Source organism: Nicotiana tabacum, chromosome 6, assembly GCF_000715075.1.
Source record: "Nicotiana tabacum cultivar K326 chromosome 6, ASM71507v2, whole genome shotgun sequence".
In the NCBI taxonomy this organism is placed as follows: domain Eukaryota; kingdom Viridiplantae; phylum Streptophyta; class Magnoliopsida; order Solanales; family Solanaceae; genus Nicotiana; species Nicotiana tabacum.
The window spans coordinates 120,382,462-120,409,025 of record NC_134085.1 but is presented as its reverse complement, the minus strand read 5'-3'; the positions used below and the strand labels follow the sequence as shown (position 1 = coordinate 120,409,025).

The 26,564-nt window shown below is 37.2% G+C and overlaps 1 protein-coding gene across 3 annotated transcripts in view; it reads right to left on the bottom strand.

Annotated features, from left to right (window-relative positions):
• The window catches only part of LOC107806979 (cleavage and polyadenylation specificity factor subunit 1), a 40,232-nt gene extending 18,155 nt beyond the window's left edge, over nucleotides 1-22,077 (bottom strand). The window contains exons 1-13 of one of the 3 annotated variants that reach the window (XM_075255257.1): nucleotides 21,496-22,077; nucleotides 21,256-21,402; nucleotides 20,514-20,667; nucleotides 19,156-19,288; nucleotides 18,266-18,411; nucleotides 16,983-17,078; nucleotides 16,821-16,873; nucleotides 15,101-15,232; nucleotides 8,618-8,669; nucleotides 8,339-8,458; nucleotides 7,687-7,821; nucleotides 6,190-6,318; nucleotides 1,858-1,935 (exon numbers count right to left, since the gene is read on the bottom strand). In XM_075255257.1, coding sequence (XP_075111358.1) covers nucleotides 1,858-1,935; nucleotides 6,190-6,318; nucleotides 7,687-7,821; nucleotides 8,339-8,458; nucleotides 8,618-8,669; nucleotides 15,101-15,232; nucleotides 16,821-16,873; nucleotides 16,983-17,078; nucleotides 18,266-18,411; nucleotides 19,156-19,288; nucleotides 20,514-20,667; nucleotides 21,256-21,402; nucleotides 21,496-21,800 — 1,680 coding nt within the window. In that variant the 5' untranslated portion in view covers nucleotides 21,801-22,077. The remainder of the gene's footprint in view (nucleotides 1-1,857; nucleotides 1,936-6,189; nucleotides 6,319-7,686; nucleotides 7,822-8,338; nucleotides 8,459-8,617; nucleotides 8,670-15,100; nucleotides 15,233-16,820; nucleotides 16,874-16,982; nucleotides 17,079-18,265; nucleotides 18,412-19,155; nucleotides 19,289-20,513; nucleotides 20,668-21,255; nucleotides 21,403-21,495) is intronic. The other 2 variants (XM_075255258.1, XM_075255259.1) reach the window with 2 other exon arrangements.
• Nucleotides 22,078-26,564: the final 4,487 nt, after the last annotated feature.

Here is a 26,564-nt window from a genome sequence, read left to right as displayed (position 1 = left end):
TTTTAGACCCAAAAACATCAATTCCCAAAGACATCTTGTAAATTATTACCAAATAAGAGAAATAATCAACTGTAATCCACTGAAAATAGAGTAAGGAACACTGAACCAAAATAGGAAACTACTGTAGCAGTTGGAAAGTTATTGTTGCAGCCGGAAAATATTCAAAGTGGTCAGAATGAAATAAAAACAGTAGGGGTAGGATCGGAATTACCAGAAGACCCAACTGTTCTGAAGGAACTTTTTCAAAAAATGGCCGGAAGTCCACTTCTTTTTTTTAAATCACTATTCACGCCGGAAAAATAAAAAAGTGGTCGGAATTTGGTGTAACCTGGATGGGTAGGCTCGGAATTGCAAGGGAAACAATCTGTCCTGAAGAGTCGTCGCCAAAAAATGGCCGGAAGGTGGCCCACGCAACGTTGGAACTTCGCCGGAAAATTTTCTTTGGACAGCTACAGTACCGCCGGAGATTTTCACTGGGATTTGGTCGCCGGACAGTGACTACTCTTGTGGTAGTGTTGGATTTTGTGCACAACACTGACCGAGACAAAGCAGACGCAAAACAACTTTGAAAGTCGCCGGAAAAAAAGGGTTCCGGTGACTGATTTTACTTCCCGGAATCGCTGGAATTTATGCACAGCGATAAATCTCTCACGATAGCTCTGATACCATGTGAGAAGGCACGGGAGAAAATATGATATATATTGATGTTGTAGTATGTGATGCAATACAAGAGGTGCTATTTATAGCTACTCTATACAAAGGAGATACTACTCCTATTCCAATGTGGGACAATTACATAGCTATCTCTAAACAATTTTTAAAAATAAATAAATAAATTGAGCACAGCTCCACATATTCCACCTGTTGAAGGTCAAGAGAATTAATGATACTATATGTGCCCAGATTCAGAATACTTCTTGATTCACAAAATTTTCTTAGATAGCATAGAATATTCTGCATTTATAGTAGAGCATTTACAATTTTTTGGATAAAGTATAATTGAATATTTGCTTACCCAGTTAAGAGAAGACTATAACTACTTAACTTATTATATGCAACCCAAATCTTCTATATATGGAGCCTCTCTTACACATTGTTGTAGAATCAAGTCATTAAGCAGTTATTTCTCCTTCAATTTTCTCTTTTCATAATATTCTTGTCTCAGTTCGGTGGCAGTTCGGGAAAAACAAATTGGAGGCCATTCTAGCAGCATTGCTATTATTTCTGTTGCTCGTTCTGATGCAATCGCCCATTATCGTTGATCATTCCAATGACATCGTCACCTCCAAGAGCTATTCGACCACTTTTTAATGACTTCTCAAGCAAACCATTTTCCCAAAAGCTACTATTTAGATAAGAAAAGAAAGAGCTTGCTAGTTGTTTCTTCTTGTATGTATACATGCATAAATACAGAAGATATGAACCTCTCACCACTTCAAGTTAATATACACCATTAATCAGCAAATCCAACTGTCAAAAACGTATTTCACAAAGTATGATACATGATTAAAAACACTAACTCTTCAAGGATAATTAACTCATGTAAATGAGTGTGTGCGCGTGAATGAAATAGAGGATGTGTTGCCAAAAATAAAACACACAACCAAATAGAAACAAACGTCCAAATAGCTATTCTTACTGTATAGCTATATGCACAAGAAACTTCTGAAACTCCCATAAAACGAGTATGACAAAGAAGCAGGAAGAAATCATAAAGTTACAATACAAGCTCTGAAGTTGAGCAAATAACTTGCAATGACAGGATTTAAATCATTTTCCACGATGATGTGATGTGAGTATCAGCAAAGTTTCACAGAACACCAAAATTAGGAAAAAACTGAAAGAGAGCAAACATACTTGGGTTATCATTTCTGGGCGGATAGATTGTTGAAGAACAGACAGAGAACCATTCTTTCCGTGGCCTGAACAGCATACCTAACAATATTCCAAAGTGATTATGAAGATATCATACTGGCCCAAAAAACAAGTAATAGAGCATCCAAAAGTGATAGAATTTCAATAATAACAAACTTACTACATCTCATTTTAGGTTTTTGCAGTTCGGCCATTAGAATGTTTCATAAACTTCAGCAAAAATAACAACTATCAACGCATTATGAGTTTCAAGAGCTAGAACCTTTGACCAGAAGATGATTATCGTTTTTTATTTCTCTTTTTATAACCGAGAAAACCCCTGAAGGCAGTGCTCCACAGTTGAAAACTCGATTGGTAATGGCCCCTCTACCCTTGTCCACTTAAATACCAGGCTTTTGTTAGTAGCGATTTGAACCCAAGACGTGCACCTAATCGGCTAATCCACACATCATGCACTCTTAGCATTTGGGCTTATTTCTCATATTTTTACTAGAATTACGACCAAACATGATTTGTGGAAGAATGAAATTACAAGACAAAAATATAGCCTAGAGAGGTGTGTTGTATTTAACGACCACCACATGATTCTATGGTTCTATTTGAATATTATACATAGAAGTTAACATCCTTTTTCTTTGATGTTACAACTTGAAAACAAATATGTGAAATTCTTCTGCATGAAGAAAGCTAACAGGCAAACACAAATCAGTTGTTTACTTGATCAAAATAAAAGAGGATCAATCAATTGTTATCAAAAGGCTCTAAAAGGAACAGAAAAACATCAATCTCATCATAATCTTCTCCAAAAAATCATTACCTCCAATTATCAAATATATATTCAGAGTAGAGTTGCTGATTAATTTTGATGGATGACATAGATATCGATCCTCAAAAAGGACACTTGGAGGTCGAATGGCATATCAAAGGAGCCTTTTCGATGAAATCTTTTTATTGCAGACTACTAGCGAATGATGCGGAACTGCTGCATATCATCATTTGGATAACCAGAGCTCCAGCGAAGGTGTGTTCTTCATGTGGCTGGCAACTAGGTATACACTCCACGCGATGGGTATCTCAGGAAGAGGACAAAGTTTGCATGCTAGTTGATGGTACATGTGTAAAACGTTGGGAGAGACCGTGAATCGCCTATCCATTATCAAGCGGCAAACCGCTAATGGTAGACAGCTTTGAACCTTACGCCAGAAACGGTGAAGAATGTACTGACCAGCAAGTCATCAAATGGAGTAGGAGAAAGAGAAGGAAAATTAGGGTGATAGTTCCTTTGGCATGGATTGTTTATAACGTGAGAAACAAATATGCTCTTCATACGTTGGAATAACGTTGTTCGGGCTCTTAAAGAGTTAAAGTTGGTGGTCCTTTGATTAGGGTACTTCATATGGTGGATGGGGAGAGAAAACCACCAATGGGCTATCTTTATGAAGTTGTGGATAGAGCCAAAAAAACTATTGAAGCGTCATTTGAGGGAGACCTGAGGAAATATGAAAAAGTTTTTGAGATCATTGATAGAAGGTGGTCGGATCAACTCCATCGACCTATGCATGCAGCAGGCCATATTGTGAACCCAGGATTGTTTTACAAGAATAACAGAGATCGCATTTTAGATTCAGAGGTGTGGGTTGGATACCATAAATGTATTGAGAAGTTGGTCCCCGATGCAGCGATAGTAGATCAAATAGGGGAGGAGTTTGGTAAGTACACACAAGCAGATGGCCTATTTGGTTTACAGGCGGCTATTAGAGCCAGAGACATAAGGTCACCAGGTAACTAACTTTAATATAGATGTCCTTATAGCTTTAATTTAATTTATTTGATTTATTTATACTTATTAACTTTTAAAATATTTTTCTATAGTTGAATGGTGGATGCAATTTGGTCATCAAACTCCAAACTTGCAAAAGTTTGGCGTCAAAGTACTAAGTTTAACTTGTAATGCATCTGGATGTGAGAGAAATTAGAGCATATTTGAGCATGTAAGAAGCAAATTTATTATATTAATATGTTATATATTGTATTATTATTATTATCTATTAATTACTCTCTACAACTTATGCGCAGATTCACTCCAAGAAAAGGAATAAGCTTGAGCTATCGCGTCTCAATGACCTAGTGTATATTAAATACAATAGAACATTGAAGCGTTGACGCTCGCGATACCATTGATCCAATTTTGTTGGATAACATTGACAAGGCAAATGAATGGTTAGCTGAAGCCCCCCAAAATCATGAAGATGAACAAGTGTAGGTAGGAGATGATCTCGATTGGGGTATTGTTTCTAGGGCGGTTGGAGTTGAGGAGAATATTTGTGGTCTAAGAAGGAGTTCTTCAAGTTCAAATAATAAGGGAAAGGGAGTAGCTACAAGTTCAAGTCAGTCCCTAATTGATGAAGACTTCGAGGATGACGAAGATGATAGCCAATATAAGGCCAACATTTTTGAAGTTCAAGAATTTGAAAATCTTGAAAAAGAATAGATGTTGCTTTATGAATTTACTATGACTATCTATTGAGTTTTTAATTTTTGATTTGATATATTTATTAATATATTATTGCTATATAATATTTTATTTTTTTTGTATTAATTGTCGCTTCACATCTTCACTTCTTGCCTCTCGCCTCAGTGAAGCGAGCCATCATTGCTATTTGTCGCCTCACGATATCCAAAACACTGATCTACTTTATGTTGGCTTTTGGATAATTTAACGTAACATGTAAGCAATAGATTGCTCACTAACTTAGTGAAGTCAAACTAGTTATACAAAATGGTAGAGAGAAGACAAGGTGGTACGGTATTTTAGAAATGAGGATGTTGAGATGAGTATGCGGGCATACCAGATTAGATAAGATTAGGAATGAAGATATTCGAGGAAAGGTGGGAGTGGCACCCATGGAGGACAAGATGTCGGAGGCTAGGCTAAGATGGTTCAGGCATGTGAAGAGGAGAAGAAGAGATGCCCCAGTAACGAGGTGTGAGGTTGACCTTGGTGAATATGAGGAGAGGTAGTGATAGAGGTGGCCAAAGAAATATTAGGGACAAGTGATTAGGCGTGACATGGCGCTGCTTCAGCTTACCAAGGACATGACCCTTGATAGGAGGGTGTGGAGGTCGAGGATTAGGGTTAAAGGTGGGGACAAGTGATTAGGCAGAACATGGCGCTGCTTCAGCTTACTGAGGACATGACCCTTGATAGGAGGGTGTGGAGGCGAGGATTAGGGTAGAAGGTTAGTATGTAGTTGAGTGATTTTCTTTTTCTTTTCCATACTAGGAGTATTAGCTAGAGTTTGGCCATAGATTTCCAAATTTTTTTAAAAAATCTTTTGGGTGAAGTTTGGTGTGAAGATGAAAATCTGTTTGGACATAATTTTTCAAAACATATTTTACTTTTTTTGCTAAAAAAATATGAAATGTGACTTATACACATAAGTTCTAAAAACTATCAAAAATACCCAACAATACCAAACAAACAAACTTGCTAATCCTGTATATGCAGAACCTTCATCGATGTCATTCATTATCATTATCACAAACCATAGTTTTGAACATAAATAAGTTTGGTAGTGAACTACATAATACACTATCCTAAAACAATAACCTGATATTTTAATATCAACTGCTAATAACACAATTACTAGCCACAATAATTCGTCAAAATGCAATAATATTACAAGATTCATCAGTCCAAAAAGAAAATGATAGTAATTAGCTAGTGGATTAGTTGGGTCATAATTGAGGATGCGCTTTTTTATAAAATACAAAAAATTGGGGTAATTTTTGAAATTGTTAAAAAATCCAGAAGTAATATTTTGGGCCAAAAACAGGTCTAGAGTTAGTTTTGGGATTTGAAAATTTTGTTTTCAAAATCTACCAAAACATGGATAAAATTTATAAACAAACATGTTTTGCCAAAAAAAATTTGGAAAAAAACTTGGAAAAATCTGTGGCCAAACGGGGGCTTAGTGTTAGTCTGGTATTTTTCTTATCCCTAGATTGCTATTACTACTACTACCTGTTGTTTTGTTATTATCTTTCGCTTCGATTTTCTTAGTATCCTGTTGTTACTACTTGTTATTACTGCTTCTTTTCATCGTTCGTTGAGCCGAAGATCTATCAAAAACAACCTCTCTACTTCCACAGGATAGGGGTAAAATCTGCGTATACACTACCCTCCCTAGACTCCACTTGTGGGATTCACTAGGTTGTTGTTGTTGTCGTTGTTCTCCGAACAAAGAGAAAGCAAGTTAAACCTCTATCATTAACTGCATCCAAGATAGGCGTGTTGTCAACAACAGAACTAACCAGTTCATAATTACTTTGCTTAGCAATTCCAGCAGCATTTAGGTCGGCATTGATTCTCAGACCATAAGCAAAGTCTTTTAGAGGGCCAACATTGATCAGGGAATCCCTCACTGCAAATGAGAATGCCTTCTACAATCACCGAAAATCATGTAAATGATGAGGAATGACAGAGGATGATATTAATGATAAAGAGGCGAAAATAAAATAGCCAAGAAGCCATTCTGTAATCATAAATCGTGATAAATAGCAAAAGCTCCAAGTAAAGAATTATAAAGTTTTATAGACAACTTATTATTCTCCCAATTTTACATGTGTGCTTCAATATTCCGTGAGTCTAAGGTGTCATGATCTTTTTCTAGTAAGTAGTAGGGTGTCGTATGATTAATAGACATGATAGTATACAGGAAAAAATAAAAAAAGTAAAAAATAAAATAAGTGCACACATTAAGCAAATTCTGCAAGGTGGCGACAAACATGAAAAGGAACAAGCCATCCAGAAACTATGAAATACTGGGTACACAAACATGACGAGACAACAGCTTTATGAAACTTCAGTGTGCTATATCATCAAAACAAAATATTTACATAATGATATATTGAAACATTACAAAGTTCCATCAACCAGTGTTGGTAAGGACTCGATTAAAGCGCGCCCTGAAGCTCAGTAAAGCCAGGTTTCCTATTTGACGCTTTAGTGTAGGCATCCAAGTCCTAAGGTGTGTGCATCTTCGCCATAGGGTTTTGTCTTTAGATCACAACACTAGATAATAAACACAGTTGACAAAGTGATACATTTGTGGTCAAGAAAATGCCATGACTTGTATTTTAGGATTAAGAATAATAAATTAGAAATTTAGTATAAGAAAACTAGTCAGTAAAACTCTAAAACTACATCTTTTCATCTAAATCAAAATTTTAAATGGTCTTTGGACTTGATTGACATGATTTTACCTATATATATATATAGTTTTTACATTCTTTTTCCACATAATTATTCTTTTTCATTATAGTTACATTTTCTTGCATTACATTTCTACTTTTGAATTTTTTGCCATTGGGGTTTCCTTTGCTAAAACCAACACTACTTTAATCGCGCTTTGCGCTAAAAGCTCCAGACTCTAGCACTTTTTTGCGCTTCTTGCTTTGACTACTCTGCCATCAACTCATAACTTGCTTCAGAACACGTCTCTCGTTTCTTTTATTTTTTTACTTATTTATCCTTACCAGAATACTAAATGCTACACCTAAGTGCAAAAATACATTTGATATAAACAGCAGATGTCCTTGTCATTTTACTAATTATTCCCAATTAAACTCATATAGCATAGTGGAAATAACCTCTTACAGAAAAGCAAGGTGAGGCCGCGTACAATAGACCCAATGTGGTCTGGTTCTTCTCCCAGATCCCCACATAGCGGGAACTTAGTGCACGGGCCAGCCCATCTTTTTAAAATCATATATCATAACAGAATATAGTCTTCACAGAACACAATTCACCTGTGCTGATTGTGCATTATTTGGAGCTGTACCATATAAGGAAAGCTCTTCGCCATTAATCATATCTTGCAATGCATCCGAGGATGACCTTCTTAGCCTCTTCGCAGAGGGAGTGTCACTTTCAATATCTCCAACCTGCACATGTAAGCAAATAGCAACAGGATTTTAGAGAAAGCAAAGCCAGTACCCTTAGAAAGAGAGGCAGAAAGGCGAGTAACACATAGAACCACTAAGCATTATTAAACGACTAGAAATTGTGAAACACCCAATGAATGTGCATCATTTCAAAAGTAATTTTTAATCTATTCATATCAAGTACAAATTAATTTTGAAGTAAAAAAATTTAAGTAGTAAGTTTGAAGGAAACATAAAAATAAAAAATAGGAAAGAGTGTGCAAAAAACTAGGGACTGCAGTATATTGATGAGCCTATAATTTTTATGATGGCAGAGGGATCGTGGACGCAATCTGGGGTACAGCCATTCAGGAAAAAACAAGCAATGGAGGCAGTTACTCTAAGGGGTATATATTTATAAGGTTATAGATTACGGAAAACAGAGTACATATAAATAAGGAATATGCAGAAGAAAAAAATAAACTGTAAAATACCAGCAAAAAGATCAAGCTACTTCAGCTAAAATCATGACACAAACCTCTTCCTGCACCCCAGGAGGCAAAATTGACCCTCCCAGACCACAAGTAAACTGCACGAGCAAACTATCTCCTAGGCGACTGCCCAAAAAGAATAATGAGTCTCCAATTGTTGTAATTCCCTGGAAATAAGAGAAACCCGTTGGAATTGCACAAACAAACTTTTATATATAACATACATAGTATATATATATATATATACATACATATATATATGTATATATAGAGAGAGAGAGTAGATCCATAAATTAAAACGATCCAGAATTCAAGAGGTAGCCAACCGATGTAAGTACTGAAGCTCTTGATTTTGAAAGGTCGAGCTTTTGAACGATTCTGCAGAAACATTAAAATAAAATTAAAATCGCAGCACATCACTTCAAACTCTAGGTAATAGCCAATCAAAGGCTGTAAAATGTAGCAAAGCAGGAAATTTCTAAACTCCTGGTGATAGGTAAAAACAAACTGTATATGTTCAACTAAATTACCACTTTGATTCAATGCATCAGGACATGAGGAAAAAAAAAGATTCTTTGATCAGGACAAGAGAGAAAATTTTCTCAACTCTCAAGTCAACATAAGAATATATTCTTTTTTTTTTTTGAATTGGTAACTATTGTATATATTAAAAACATCAGTACATAGGTTGCACTGAAAACCAAATTTACATGAAGAAGATTAGTAGATGTTCTAATTCGAGACCTAGCAAGATCCTAGTATATCTATGATTGTCAATGTATCTTCTATGTAAATCTGTTTGCACCAAAAACAAAAAAGAAGAATACAATTGAGTTTGATCTTCTGCACTGGATTGCTTCTATCTTCAAAACATCTCGCGTTCCTTTCCCTCCAAACTGTCCACCAGATACAAGCCGGGACAGTCCTCCATCTATCTCTACTAGTTGCTTCAGCTCCAGCTTCTTCCCAGCTATAAAGGACATCTTTAAGCCTGTATGGCATTGACCATGAAATACCCCTAAGACTAATAAAAATTTTCCACAGTTGGTCTGTAATCTTGCAATGTAGAAACAAATGTGTGACAGTTTCAGCATTTTCCCCGCACAGAAAACATCCTAAGCACAGAGAAATTCCCCTTTTTATGAGGTTATCCTGGGTTAATACCGCCTCCTTTGCTAGTAGCCAAGTGAAGCAAGCTACCTTGTATGGAATCTTTGTTTTCCATATATGTTTCCAAGGCCATGGGTCCACCTGTTGATTATTATGATTCAAAATCTTATATGCATCCTTCACCCGGTAAACCCCTCTGTTGTGCCTCTTCCACCAAAGTGAATCAAAACCTTCCTGTAATCCTTTAAATGCTTCCAGCTCTTTGTAAAGGTCAGCTAATCTTGTTATCTCCCAGTCATTCAACTGTTTTCTTAGAGCGATTTCCCGTCCTTGATGACTCCTCATATCAGCTACTGTCTTATGCTGGTTTTATGCTAAACCAAACATATCGGGGTATCTTTCCTTTAAGCTTCCGTTTCTTAACCAGTTATCATTCCAGAATGATGTGTTCCTTCCGTTGTTCACTCTTATGGAGAAGTGATTCTTCATTATAGGCCAAAGTTCTCTGATGGATTTCCACACACTTACTCCATATGATGTTCTGACTTTTTTTGACACCCAGTTATTTTCCTCACCATACTTTTGATCACTTTGCCCCATAAAGATTGGGGTTCTTGAGAGTACTTCCATAACCATTTCATTCCAAGAGCCTTGCTATGATTCTTCAAATTCCTTATACCTAAACCACCTTGTTTTTTATCCATTGTGAGTGTCTTCCATTTAACTAAATGGAAGACCTTTTTCTCCTTATTACCTTGCCAAAGGAATGATCTTCGGAGTTTGTCCAATCTCTGTAAAATGCCTGCTGGAATTGGGAACAAAGACATCATATAAGTAGGAAGTGAGTCTAATACTGAGTTGATTAGAACTAGCCTGCCCCCCAATGATAGGTATTGTGATTTCCATCTTGACAGCTTCTTCTCACACTTTTCTATGACTGAATTCCAGATTTCTTTTGATTTGGATCTTGCACCAAGAGGCATCAGTTGGTAGGGACCCAACTTCTCCTCCCAATATCTGTGTCAGTTGCTCCATGTTGTTAACTTCATTAATGGAAAAAATATTGCTCTTTCTCCGGTTGATGTGTAATCCTGACTCCCTCAAATAAGACCAAAATGATTCTTAGGAATCTAAGTTGGTCCTTTTCGGCATCACAGAAGACTAGAGTATCATCAGCATATTGGAGATGTGTGATCTCTAGATTGTTTGCCCCACTCCTGTTTACCTCAAAACCTTTAACCCATCCACTGACTTTAGCCGTTTTGATCATGTTGTTCAATCCTTCCATGGCTATAATGAATAGAAAGGGAGATAAAGGATCACCTTGTCTTAGACCTCTGTGTGAATGGAAAAAACCTTTAGGAGATCCATTTATGAGAATGGAGAATTTTACAGTAGATATGCAAAATTTCATCCATCTATTCCATTTCTGCCCAAAACCCATTAGTTCTAACATTCTGAGTAGGAAGCTCCAATTTACATGATCATAGGCCTTCTCAATATCTAATTTGCATAAGATTCCAGGTTCTTTCTTTTTTATTCTTGAATCCACAGCTTCGTTGGCAATCAACACTGCATCTATTATTTGTCTTCCTTTGATGAAAGCCATTTGTTGAGCATCGACAATTTTCCCTACCACCCTCTTAAGTCTTTCGGTTAAGACTTTTGAGAGCAATTTGTAGAAGCTCCCTATCAGACTGATCGGTCTGAAATCTCTCAATTATTTCGCACCTGTCTTCTTTGGAATCAAAGATATATATATTGCATTGAAGCTTTTCTCAAACATCTCCTGAGAATGGAAGTTGTTGAAGGCCGCCATGATGTCTTCCTTCAAAATGTCCCAACACTTTCTGAAAAAACTCATTGTGTATCCATCCGGACCTGGGGCCTTGTCACTTGCACACATCTTCAGACAAGTCAAAACTTCTTGTTCCTCAAAGTTACTCTGTAAAAACTCCCTTTTTGATTCAGAAATTCTTGAGCTATTTTCGAAATTGACCGTTGGTCTCCACTCTTCAGGTTCTTTGTATAACTCCTTGTAGAATTCAGTTATCTCAATCTCTATTCTGTCTGGATCCTCGACTACTTCATGTTGAATCATTAGTAAATCAATGTTGTTGTTTCTCTTGTGTGCATTTGCAGTGCGATGGAAAAAATTTGTATTCCTGTCCCCTTCTTTGAGCCACAGAGCTCTTGATTTTTGTCTCCATACAATTTCTTCATTCTTGAGTTGTTCCTCAATCTCCATTAGAATAGCTGCTTTCCTCACTGATTCCTCCTCTGTCAACGCTCTTAGTTGTTGTGTTGTCTCAAAACCTGCTAGTTGACTTAGCAATTTTGATTTTTGCAGTCCCAAATTACCTTCATAAACTCTGCTCCATTCATTTAGCTTGCCCTTGAGAGCTTTTAACTTGCAAGATAAAATGTAATCTGGTCTTCCTGAGAATTCAAAAGATGTCCACCAGTCTCTAATTCTGTCATCAAAACCTTCCACATTCAGCCACCAATTTTCAAACTTAAAGTATGATTTAGCTTGTTCCCACGCACCACAGTATAGAGCCACATGTGAATGGTCCGAAATCAACCTTTGTTGGATAGTTTGCTTGATGTTTCTGAAGCTTTCATCCCATTCTTCTGAAATGAGAAATCTATCAATTCTTGAAGCGGCTGTATGATTGTCCCCTTTGAACCAAGTATAGTAGCCTCCTTCAAGTCGTAGATCTATCAACTCCATATCTTCTATAAAATCCGAGAATTCCACCATTGCTTTGGACCTCCTTGAACATTCCCGTTTTTCAGAAGGGTACCTTGTAATGTTAAAATCGCCACAAACCGCCCAAGGACCTTCCATCAATCCCCTCACTGCACCAATTTCTCTCCATACTATTTTCCTTTCTATTCTACAATTTGGGGCATACACTCCTGTTGTGACATTGAAAATTCTGTAAAAGATCCTCGAACTTGCAAGTCAAAGTGTATGCACCAGTCTGTAACACCTCCCCTTTCCATACTCTGCAATCCCATAGTAACAAAATCCCCCCTCTCGTGCCGCTAGCTTCTAATCTAGCATACCTCACCCATCTACCACCCCATATTTGACTGACTATTTCCTTAATATCCCCCTCCACTTTTGTCTCTTGCATGCATATAATGTCTGCCCTCCAGTTCTGCACTTGACTTTTTATGATCTCCCTTTTCTTCTTGTCGTTTAATCCCCTTACATTCCAGAAAATTACTTTGATCTTCATATTGAAATGATTGATAGATCTCTTCCCCTACTCCTTTTCCCGTCACTCTTGAATTTGACATCAAACGAAGTTAAACCTTTTAATTCCAGTGATCCTTTGAATCTTTGTTTCTTCACCTCCAACTCTGTCTCCACCCTTCTAACATGTCTGCAACTGTCAATTTGCATTAACAACTCCAATGCTTCTTCTTCATGGCCTTGAAAATCTACTCCAAACATTTTCCCCAATTTGATCATATTTTGATGGACCCATAGTGTTGCATCCATGTCTTTATCCATTAATGTATTGTGTTGCTGAACTGCTATAGGATTCACCTCCTCGATTTCCCAATCTTGGATAGAGCTAAAGTGCTTTAGTTGTTCCAAAGCACTTCCAACTTGATCTTCCCCCATATTTGTGTTTATGCTCTGCTCCCCTGCCTTCTGTTCCAGTCTTGCTATCTCTGCTCCACCTTCTGGCTGACTGCAACTGTTAAGTGTAGCCTTTGGCATACTTTCAAGGTTTTCATTGGGGATTGGATCCCCTGGAGTGGACTCTTTTGCCCCCAGGTAAGAAGGTCCTCCCATTTCCTCAATACAAGGCTTCAGCCTAATATCATCAGAAAACTCACACGAGAGATCATTAAAAATGACTTGTGCAGCCAAGTCGGAGTCATAGGATTTCAGCTCGTTGTTTGTCACTTTACTGCTCTGATTCATCGAACTCGAACCATGTGTAAGTTGCACACTTGCCTTTCCTTTATCAGTGTTTTGCAATATGGTGCACCCCACTTGATTGTTCAAATATCTCTCTATTTCAAAACATTGTTCGTTTTCTTGCATCTTCAGCTCATATCTTGTCTGTCTTTCAACCCAGATTGGGATGAAAAATTTGATACCGTCTCTTTCAATCCCAACCTCATTGGGAGTCTTTCTGTCATCACCAATAATTTTAATTCTTGCCCACTTAAGATGATTTTTGAGATCAGTTTCTTCTTCAGTAGCTATCCATCCCCCACAGAGATCTCCTATTTCTTTGAAGATCTTTTGTGACCATAGATGTAAAGGAATCCTCATGGCTCTAATCCAGCATGTTTCCTCAATTTGTGAGTTTGGAATGCATCCAGCAGTATGACTCCACCATTCCAGATGAAGCTTGAACTTTTTCCAACTCCATTCTCCTTGCATAATCTGCTCCGCCATGAATCTGTTTGGAAATTCAAAAAGAAACATGTTGCCTGTCATTTCATACATGTTTACTCCATATGCTTTGTTCCATGACGCACTAGCCCATCGCCTTATGTCTGCTAAAGTGGGTCTCTCATTGATTTCTTTCCCAAAAAACCCGACAATGCATCTTTTTAGTAAACCAGAATCCTCGCTACCTGTCGGTTCCACAACAGAGATATCTCCATTGTTTATGCTGACCTTTGCCTCTCGAAGGGTATTGGATTGCCATTTACTCTCCTTGATTGCTTTGACATAAGGGTAGTTGTCCACAGTGATTCTAGGTGGGGCTGTGGGATTCATTTTGGGGGTCTGATGTATGAATCTTTCTATCTTAGCTGCTATGTCTTTCCAACCTGCATTCAAAGCTAACTCTGGAATTATAATAACAGACCTCCCTTCTCCCTTCAGTGACAGAATGCTCATGTATCTTCCATGAACGTTGAATTTCCTAGTCCAGAAATGTTCTGTCATATGTTCCTTGTACTTCCATCGCTTCACTAAATTCATTTGATCTGTCGACGCTTCTTTAAGTACAAAACAAATCCATTCCATTACCTTTCTGCCCATGGATGAACGTCTCATCATGCTGCGGCTTCTCTCCACCCATTCGAACCATACCTCTTTATTGGAATTCCATCTGGTGATGTCAAAAAATTTGAATCCTGCGTTGAAATAAATCCGGTTGTCTCCCATATTGTACAACTCAGCTGTTCAGGTTATGGAAATTATAAGGAGTATTTGATGGTCATCATAGTTGAGCTGTTGAGGTAAAAGAAACTGAAATTTGGGCTAAAACAAAGGTTTCCCGCTCCCGGAAAAATAAAAGTCGTCGGAAATCTGAAAAAATTGTACCGATCTGGTCGGAATTAGCAGTACAGGAAGCTGTCCAAAAAAAAATTTTGAAAAGCTGCCGGAAATTGGCTCACGTGCCCGGCGCGTGGTGACTGGGTCGCCGGAAAGTGCCGCGCGTGGAGGCTGCTTCGTCGGAAAAATTTCAGTGGAGTGGTCGGAATTTCGAGGGCTGTCTAATGGTGTTAATGGAAAGCTAAAAATTCTTGTACTCAGGCTCCTCGGGGAGTGTGCCTGAGAGTTATTTGGGCTCTATTTGGGCTCGAAAAGGCGCAAATATAAAAAAGCAACACTTGTTACATAAGAATATATTCTCGAAAAACAAAAAAGAAAATACTACAGCAACGAATTCCTAAATTTCTCCTTCATAAATTAGTCGGCAAAAAGGCCTTACCTCCCATCATACATAATTGTTAGAAGAAGTAGCTCCCCTGTTTTTGTTGACAGCATTGCCACATCATTTGCTAACCAAGTTGCATTAGCTGCATCTAACTCCACAGTAAAAGAAGATCTTGGCATTTCTTGACTGGAAGTAACCATAAGGACGTATCACAAAATTAGATAAAAACCTGGGACCCATTCTCATTGTAAGAACTGATCAAATCAACAAAGTGCCTCAAAATGAGGAATCAAGGGAGTGGATCAACGCACAATGACTAAAGAAAAGGTAAAGGAGCATGAAAAACCGCACTTATGATAGAGTACAAATAAAACCATATTAAGTGTAAAGGAAAGTTGTAAATCAGAGAAAAAGGCAAGCTCATAAAATAAAACTAAAAGGGTAGTATTCACCACAGCCAGCACAAAGAAAATAAGTCTAATTCATCTAAGAATCCAAAGATTAAATCAGTTCTGATAAAGACTTAACACTGAGAACTAGCCTTATGCAGCAATTAAAAGCAAACAACCACCATTTTCAAGACTATTGTATCTGTTAAGACTTAAGAGTCCCACTTTTGTTGCGGAGATGGGTTGCAGTTTCCTTAAATAGTCTTGAGCGATCATCACCTCATGAGCTAGCTTTTGAGGTTGAGTTAGGCCCTAGGTCCATTTCTTTACATGTTATCAGTGTTGACCACTATGTTATGTTGTCCACGCTCCAGATGTCTAATTTTGAGCGTGCACCGTACGGGGATGTTACAGACTTAGGGGTCGTTTGGTAGGGTGCATAAGAATAATGCTGAATATGGTGTATCAGTAATGCTGGTATTAGTTATGCTTGCATTAGTTATGCTGACATATTTCTTATCCATTGTTTGGTTTGATGTATTAAATCATTGCACAATTTCTAAAAGAATTGCTTGTTTACAAAAATATCCTCAAAACCAGTCCATCACTCTAACTTTTTAAAAGAAACATATGTTGAGAAATGTTTTTATATGAAAAAGTTTTAAAAAAATTATTTGATTTGTCTACCTATATTGTAATATAGAACTAAATATTTATTTATAAAAAGAAAAAAAGAAATATGCTAAGTATTTATTTATTTACTAGAGATATAATTTTATTTCTCACTATTTGGATTATTTTAAACTTGCATTAATATAATAACTAGCACATTTTAATCAAGCATAAATTTTGAAGGACAATTTTGTCTTTAACTAAGCTAATGCATGCATTAAAAACCATTGCATTGCTAATACCATGGTTTTCTATGCATCAGTTATGCATAAGTTATGCATAGGATAATATCAAATATGATGTATAACTAATGCATAGGTTCAAAATATCTACCAAACAAGATATTATTAATACACAAAGCTAATGCATGCATTATTTTATCTAATGCATTCTTACAAACGACCCCTTGCTTTTTAGCTATAATATAATTGGTTGTTTCTTTATACAGTCTTGTGCAACCTGGGTTGAGTTTTCCTAAGGTCCATTTTATTAACAATCTCAAATGTTAAATGTACTTCCAGCGGATAGAAAGAGAACTTTTTCTTTTTCAATATTCAAGTATAAACAAAATATGCCATGTTATGTTATTGACCATTATTTATGATCCTAATAAATGAAAGTGAAGCTGGAAGTAGTTATAATTTTAGAATCCAGTGAAGCTGCAGGAATTGGTGAGGGGAGAGTGCAAGGACAGTAAAAACTAAGGGGAAAACCTGCTATCACCAAAGAAGGCAAAATTGTTCAACGCCAACGAACAAGAAGATGACTGCAAAATACGCAGATCAAAGTCAGCACATGAAAATATAGTATGCAGGAAAGCTGTAAGAATATGTTGAAGGAATAAGCAGATTGTGAATCTCATGAAGATAACAGACCTGGCTGTGATAATGGATTGAGTTCGCACCAATAACAAGTACTCCACCAATAGGAGATGGCACAGCAAGAAGTTTATATGCATCATGAGGGAGATCCTGGGGGAAAAAAGTAAGTGAAGTCTAATGTAGGAAATATATAATTAAATGGAGTAAGGTTCAAGCAGATTTTGACACCGTGTAATATCCATAATAAGCATCCCAAATTCATGAAATGAGAAGTTACGATGAATGTCCATCTTAGTGATACAGTTCAGCACTGGTTGAAGAGACGAGAAGAACACGAGAGGAAAAATAAAAGGAAACTGGAAAACGAAAAAGGATTAAAAAAACTAAGAGATAACACGACATTTAACTCTCAGCCTAAGATGTTAAGGAAACTAACAGCAGGCTGAAGCTTCTTACCGAAATGAAACAGCAGGTTTTCATTGTTCTACATTTTATAAAGTTCCAGAATAAAACGGCCACAAATTCTGTTAAAGAGGGAAGTAATTTTGCACTGTGCTCTTTAAATATTTTTGCGAAATATCATGACATCTATTTGAATCATCATCCTTTGAGTACCAAGTGTCTACCAAATCAACTCTCTCTTTGATAAGTTCAAATCACCTTTCCATTACCAAGTCCTAGTATGCAACATCTTGTTTTCCACACTGTAGCACCTTTATCTCAAAATTACCTTCTTGCTAAGCAACATGGTTTTTACTTTTGTACTGCAGGAAACAAAAGTGATAAATCTTGCACCAGAGGAAACGACAAATCGGTGGCAATAACATCGTAACTCTCCAGTTCAGATTGTTAGTAGAGGAAGATATTTTGAGGGAAGGAAATGTAAAGAGACGGAGAAAAAAAAACAAAATAAAGGAGGACGAATACAAACAAGGTCAAAAGAAGTACTATGGAGCTGAAGGTCATCATCAAGTGCATGTATACTGGTACTTCTTAGAAATAGTGGAAGTAGACCCTTTTTAACTTTTAGCTGCCTTTCTTACCTAGTTTCCACCAGCAAACCCAACACCGAAAAAGAAAGAAATCTGATACAGTTCTTTTTGTAATAACCGAAAAATCCCCAAGGGCTAGTGGAGTACGGTTTGAAACTCAGTGGATAATGGACCCACCTGTCTACCTTCTCCTCTTAAATACCAAGCTTTAAAATCTGATGCAGTTATCATCAGTAAATAGCTCATATAGAGTATTCTCCTTTCTCAGTTTTCTCTTTTCACTTTGCTTCAAGCTAATAAGAACATCTATAAAAAATGCTGGTAAAATAGATCACTGTAACTTACAACAGCTGACCATATCAGTGGATGCTGCTTCAGTGTTGTACTAATACTAAAAGCAGAGACCATACAAGTATGATGTTTCCAAGAGACACGCCCAGCCCAAGTAAGTTCCCTTTCATGAAGGATAACCATGACCGGCTCAATATAACCTGCATAAAGGCACATTACAAAGTTCAAACTAGCAACATGAGTAACTGCAGGTGGTGGAAACAAAAGAAGAGCTTCAGACTTGAAGGACAATGCGAATCACCATTATCAAATAAATTAATTAGATAGGAAAAATACTAGATTATGAAAGAAATAGAAGTCAACCAATTTACTTGCCGCCAAATAGACGTCAACTGAATCAGTCGTCATTGTGAAGACAATCATCAAAGTCCTCTTTTTCTTTTTCCTTTTATTTTGGATAACCGAGAAATCTCCAAGGACCAGTCGTTGCATTGATCGAAATTCGGGTCCCACCCCTCTACCCTCCTCCAATTAAATACTTAGTTTTTTGTTCGCGGTAGGGTTGGCACTCGTGATGTGTATCTAATCCACACATAATGAGTTGCGCTCTACCACTAAACAAAGCCCTGGGGCACCATTAAAGTACATTTGCACAGCCAAGAAATATTAATCTATTACAGAAGAGAACAAAAATGCTCAGCCAGTTCTGATGTCTGTTAAGAAGTTACAATAGGCTATAACAAAGTTTACCCACGTACATTGAGCCATTTACATGGGGGAAAAACAGAACTCCAAGACTCTCTAATGTTCAACCTCAATTTAATTCTTGTAATACCAGCGGAATAATGACTGTGTGATAGTGCTCTCTCCACGTTACTAAAAATCAATGGGGAAGGGGGAAAAAGTTTAAAATGATACAGGAGGAACAGCTGGGGTATACCTACCATGAAGAAATATGAAATCTTTGACATGCCTCACATCAAGATCCCTTAAGGTGATGATATATGATGATTCGATGCGAGCTGAGGCACCTCCAGAACTAAAAGCACTATCCTCACCAACTAAGCTAGAATTGATCTGAAATAAGGATATATCACTAGAAATTATAAGCAAATCATGATAATCCGAACCACATAGATGGAAAGAGTAGTAGTTCAGGCATATTGACTTAATTCTTTCAATTACACAAAGAGAACCACACCAACAGATTACGACACTTTAGCATGCTACTCATAATATTTTTTCTTTTTTCTATATCGGTGGTGGCCGGACCACTGAGCAGCCTATCTGATCCCCTAGCACAGGTTGCCAAGTAATCTTGCACACCAATGCTAGAGCAGATGGGCTCACACATAGTGTGGCAGATTGTATTCGAACCTGGATCTCCAAGTTGCCACTCCTATTCCTCAACCACTATGCCATTCCCTTGTGACTACTGTAGACACAATACTATTGATTCAGTCACTCCCAAATCTCAAGGATATACAGATCATTGACCAAAGAAAAGCAACTATCACCAGATATATTTCTTTTTGACTTGACACTGTTCTCTGTTAGTATACTACTGCCTGTGAAAATTAATCAGCTAAGCTCATAAATAATATGAAAGCAAAAGCTTTTCATTCAATAAATCACCCTTTTCGAGCTTTGGCACATATTTTTTATTTATAGCAGGCTTATAAATGGGTAATGCCAAGAACTACCACAGAATTGTATAACTGTTGGAACAGAGGTAGAAAGAAGAGCAAGAGGACACTGTGGTGGAACACAACCCAGCACGCATATGGTGGACTCCTTGGAAGAAAAGGAACATCAGATGTTTCGAAGACGAAGCTAACTCAACTCAAGAGATCAACTTTAACCACACATGTTTACTTTCTTTTTTCTGTACAGAGGAATTTGTAAATAAAGCAGGAGCAATAATTTGCCGCTTAGTATCCTGTAAGATTGGGAAGGATTTCTTATTTTAGTCTTCTGCTCACTAATAAAATATTACAGCACCTCGTTAGTGGTAGCTTATGATACAATTACCTTCCTCTCAAATAAAAAATAATGTTAGTTGAACTGTCCTTTTGTGAAATCAGATAAAATAATATCAAAGTACATAGTATAACAACTTTTATTCAAGTTTCAGCAGGGGGTTCTGCATTCTAGCCTATACTGGTAAGTTATGAATAGGATAACAGGAAGAAGGCTGGCCAGCAATGTCTGACCGTAAATGGTTTTAGCATGATTAGTCCAAAATATTAAGCAACCAACGTTCAGGTTAGCTAAGAAAGGAAAAAAGGCAGCAAAAGAAAACCTCAGCAGCCTTGAGTATTATCATCTGTTGTTCGAAAGCAAAGACTCCAGCGCATCTTCCCTGCGGATCAACCTTGATAATCGGCCCTTTATCAAATGATTCTCGTCCTCTTTTTAAATGAAACCAGTCTGGACCTTCAAAACAGTGCATTGAGCTGGAAGGAGAGAAAAAAAAGGAAATTTCCAATGTAGTTTGTCAGTTATCATGCTTAAATGATAAAGAAACAAGAAGTAGCGGGCAACATACTTAATGTTAAGTGTGAATTGTGAAAGGTTTGAAAATTCATAGGGTAGAACGTATTAAGTTACAATTTTGATGAATTTTATAAGGTTAAGTTTTCCAATAAAAAAGAGCAGAGACTTTAAGAGCAAGTAAAACAGTGAACTCAAGTAATAGGTAGCAATATAAATAAATTTGCAGAAGCTTGGAATCTTCATTAAAGGGTCCAATAAGATTACACGTCAATATGGAAAACGTGGAGCTCCCAGAGTTGTTTAAAACACAATAACAAGGGAGGTGCTTAAATCTAACAAAATTCACCACCTTGACATAGAACGTCAACAATAATTTTATTTTCCTTGTTCGTGTTTTTATACTCAATAGTTGTGGTGCCGGGCCAGCTTTGTGACACCTCGATTTTTCCACTAGGTACCTACAGCCTCTCTTTTTTTGGTTCTTTTGGCTCAACATCTTATTTTCCCCAGATGTTTTTGGGCTCACAAATGAATTAGTTGCGGTTTACCTAGTCCGTAGTCCATGTGTGGCGTCGTCGAACTCGAGAACAGACATTTTAGCATCTTCAAAAGACAAAATAATAGAATCTCTCCTTCTCCCACCATCAACTCCTCCTGCTGTTAACACTCCCATTGAATATATATTTCCATGCAGCCTACATATATTACACACACAAAAAAAAAAAAAAAACTTTAACAATAAAATATCAAAAAACGGTCTTATGATATTTTTTTCCAAACTGAAATACCTGTAATTGCAAACGAGCTCAAGTGAAGCAGCAGAAATACCGGCCATGAGGCCACCACGTTTCACTTCGGCGGCATCTCTGGAGGATGCTTGTTCAACCCTAACCAAGTAAATTTCAAGCACGTTTCCTGCCGAGACAACGAGGTTCGGGATAGGGCCAAGTGGCTTAGTGGCTGGCCAATCGGAGTCGACGTCGGCTGTATGAATTTGCGGGGTGAAATCGGCGGCGGAGTGAGTGATGAATCCGGCGGCGCAGCTCTCGATGCCGGTGGGGCAATGCATTGTCTTGCACGCCGCGAAACTCATCTTTGCAGCTTCTACGGCAGCGATTCTTTGGCCAATTGAAGAACTGAGAGAGAAATTGAAGACTAGGGTTTTTTGCTTAAACCCGTGTTTTGAGTTTGGCGGGACGATGAGCAGTGGACTGACAGTCCAGTGAGCAGTGAAAAGTGTGTAATTACCAATTTGATTTGCCGGACGGGAAGTCCGCTTCTTTGTCCATGTAATTTCCAACCGCGTGTGTGAAATCGTAATTTACCCACTGAATTTTACAACTTTAACAAGAGTTTTTTGTTAAAATTCTAGTTCTAAGGTAAGTTTAACTTTGTCATCCAAATATAACCTCGAGCACTAATTGTCCTCTAAGTTTACAAAAGTTGAGCGTCTTTAGTCCAAGTAACAAAAACACAATATCCTATAGAAAACTAACAGCAACATGTGATTTGCACGTGATGCTTTTCACCTCCAAATCAGTTCAAGTCACCCCGAGAGCAAGGGGGAGTTCTTGGTGGGAAGGATGTCGAGCGTCTATTTGGAAACAGCTTTTCTACTCATAGTAGGGGTAAGATCTGCATACACATTACTCTCTCCAGACCTCACTAGTGAGATTATACTGGGTTGTTGTTGTTGTTGTTGTTGCCCTCTACTTTCAAGGATTCTTCGGCTGAAAATTACAACTTTCACAATTCCGCTCGATTCAAACAAGACCCAGATTACGGACAAGACCAAGATAGCGTAATAGCTTCACCAAAACAATTCTTTAAAGTTCAAACTCAAAACAACATGATCGGATAACTATCGTGCCCGCACCCATCTAAACCCCTAATTGGGAAGTTAACTAAGAGTATGTATAATGGTGGTCAACGCATTAAAAAAAAAACTTTATATCTTCGATTGCTACATTTAAGTGTCGATATATAAACTTTCTATATTTTGATTTTCTCTCATCTGCTTGCATTTTGAAAAGCATTACTATATTCACTTAAAGAAGAAAACACCAATTGTTAGAAAAATAAATCGAAAATTTTTACCCATGCAACATAGAAAATGTCGATGCCGGAGGCAGGGGACCTTGTTCTCATTAGCTCTGACGACATGGTTAAAAACACTTCTTGAATGTGAGACTTACAACAATGTCGTTCTTAACCATTCCTCCTCATTTTACGCTCAACCAATAAACCACCACCCCACCCAGTGTAATCAACTGTTACATTTCGTGTTTTTCGTACGTTAAAGTTTCGTCTTCAGTAAATTGACATAAATTTGAGGATGAGATTATCTTGATGTTAGCAAATTTATGCTATTTATACCAAGCAATAAGCAAGTGCCATGAAGGAAAGGGTGCGCGAATTAAAGAAAATGAGTTTCGTTGAAGGTTGTCGAATTTGAATAAAATACGGTTCGAGCTATAATACCCAATACTTATGGACTAGTATCATGCAAGGTATCATATGACCACGATAGTATGATGTATAAAGTATATTAAAAATAGGTAAAATTTCAAGTAATTTGAGATAATTTTTAATTATGCGATTATTGATTAATTATCGAGTAACGGGACATTACCTAATTACCTAATAAGTGGATAAAGATTAAATTTTCTTCCAATCCCCATGTGGCAGTAGGCCACACCCTAAAGAAATGACTCTTAGTCATTTCTTATGAGGTGGCATAAGGAGTAGATTACACATTCATTTCAACCTTAAGAATTTCCATGCAACAATTTTATAATCAAAGGTGAGGGAAAAACGTTAAAACTCTTTCAAAGTTTCATTCTCAAGACACTGAAATCAGATCCTAAGTCTTTCTTAAGTAACGTAGTCTTAGTCACTCCAAAAAGCAAGGATGCCTTCTTTCTTGATTTGAAAAATTCAAGAACAGACTTAAGAAATTCGTTCAGTACCTCAACAAGCAAGAATTTTGAGGTTTCGTTCAAGAATTTTGAAGAAGCAGAAGCTAATTTCGTTAAAAAAATTTAAAAAAAAAAAACAGAAATTTAATCCGATTTTTGGGTTCTAAATTCAATCCACGAAGGTTTCCAACGGAATATTATACGAAGTTTTCCCTACTCCAGGTATGTTAAGGCTATCCCCTCTTTCTTTTGGCAGCATTGTCCAAATTATACCGAATAAACGAGCAAACGCACAGTTTCCATAAATTACTCTATTCATAGAAATATTATGGGTGTCTATATTCTTGATTCCTCATGTGAATTATTACTATCTTTTGTTCATGAGTCTCAAAATAATACGCAGTTGAAAAAGTTTATCTAGAAGGAATATTGAGATTATTACATATTTTTCATGCATTTCACCCATTTATATATGTGCATTGACCCATGACCAGATGGCGTTATATACGCGTATATACATAAATATATGTATATGGGATATGGGAAAAGGTTACGGCGTTATATACGCACCACCACTTGATCAGCTGGTATATGTTGATGATGTTGCCCACAGTGACCGAGACGATATGATGGGATGCCCTCAGTGGCTTGATGATATAATGTACACACATACCTATGCATGCCACGACATTTATACGCACATGCATGATATTATAAATGTTTTAGAATATATAAAGTTATTCAGATTTAAAGACGTGTTTCTATATTCCATCTTTCATCTATATCTTTTACGTACTAATTTTCATGTCTTACATACTCAGTACATTTTTCGTACTAGTCTAACGCCCTCTATCACGGGGCCTGCGTTTCATGCCCGCAAGTGTAGGGAGGCAAGCTGACGGTCCCCCTTCTTAAGATCCATGATCAACGAGAGTTGACTTGCTCCACTTGATCCAAAACTGCTTTTGATTTTGGTACGATATATATATAGGAATGACGTGGCTCAGTCCCGTCTTTGTATAGTTATGTTTCCATTAAAGGTCTGTAGACAGTATGACTAGTTGGGTTGTATATGCCTTGTCGGCTTTCAGTTATTGGATGTATAGTTGTCTATTGTAGCCTTGCCGGCTCGCCCACTGTATTCTGCATGTATACGTACATATGCCTTGTTGGCAGGTTTCCTTCATGTATGTTATCTTCGTAATTCAACAGATGTTATACAAATTCATATCCTAGACGCATGCTTTGGGGTGTTTGACAGGCAGGACTCAGGCACCCGTCGCGGTCCATCGGTTTGGGTCGTGACATCAACAAGTCGTGACATCTACAGTTTTCCAAGCTTTAAATCGGCCATAGTAACACTCTAAGTTCACCAGCTATCTGGGTTGTTTGAATTCGGTGGAAGTAATAATTTTTTCCGGCAGAAAATTTCGCAATCAACTGATTTGGGGTGAAAGAGAGATGGGTTTTTAAAATAAAAAAAAGTTTAGCGTGCAATTGAGTTGTAGCTCGGTTAGTTTTCTAATGGATGTTGTGTTATCTGTTACTTGGACTAAAGACACTCAACATTTGCAAACTTAGAGGACAATTGGCGCTCAAGGTTATATTTGAAGGACAAAGTTAAACTTACCCTTAAAGATAAGGGTTAATTTTTGCCAAAAACTCACTTTAACAACACCACCTTTTTTAAACAACCTGATTGTTTATTTTATTCTTTTTTCGTTAATAAAATAAACTTAATGATAAAAGAAGTTGAACGTGCATTTGAGCATGAATTAGCTAATTTTGGAAGAAAAAAAAATAGTATTTGAAGTTAAGTTAAAAAAATATTTTTTTAGTGGAAAAAAGAATATTCGAAAGTTGAAGCTTTGTTGAAATTTGAACATGAAAACACAATTGAAGCTTCATGAGTGAAAATTTTAAAAAATAACTTCTAAACCTGATTGAAATTGAATTAAACATTATTTATGGACAAACGACTCTCAATTGATACTATGACAGCAAATTACATGGAGAAAATAAAAAGGATGGTTGGGAGTCTCCATCTACAATTAGAAGTCTCGACCTGAAATTTTTGATAGAAAGCTTCTACTCCTTAATGAACTTAATTATTCTACACGAATTCGTATTAATCGATTTAATATACTCTGAAATATGAATATAAATTAGATATAAGGTTAAAATAAAATTTTAAAAAGTCAATTAGAGGGGTCATGGAAGAAAAATGTTCAAAGTCATGATGAGTTCCTTTTGCAAATTATGTTGCAGCTACACGAGTGCTTCCCCCGTGCCACGAATAATCTACGAAGAAGTACAATTTGATCTTTAAAAAGTCAACCTGAGCCCTTTCTCTGAGCGAAAAACCTTTTATCCTTAAGCCTCTTTACTAGGTTGATGTCCCTATTCCCAAGTTGTTGGTCGGGATTGTGGGATGAGACTTCATCGTTATTAATGTGGGAAAAATACATTAAGCTAAACTTAACCTTGTTTTTGTTTCTTCAATGGTTCATCAAATTTCAATAGGGACTCCTGCTCAATCTCATGTCCATTAGTCGTCATTGATTGAAGTAAAATAAAAACGCAATCGCAAAGCCTGTGATTGGACAGACCACTGCTATCACGAGCCTTTCCTCGCATTTGCGACGTTGAGCTAGGCTAGCACTATCGCGAGCCTCTCCTCGTGTTGGCGACACTAAGCCAGGCAGGGTCAGCTCACTATTGCGATATCGTTGTCAGTTCCCAAAAGCCAGTCAAGTTTACCTCCATTTGCCATCGCTCTCATCTTTGCTAACGCACCAGAACTCAACAAATCAACAAATGCTTTTCAACTTCTAAGGGTTTCAAAATTTGTACGAAACCCTCGGGTCTCAACTCAAGCCCTACCAACAAGTCATCAACAATAATATCGGCTTATACATAATCAAAGCGTAATTTGAAAC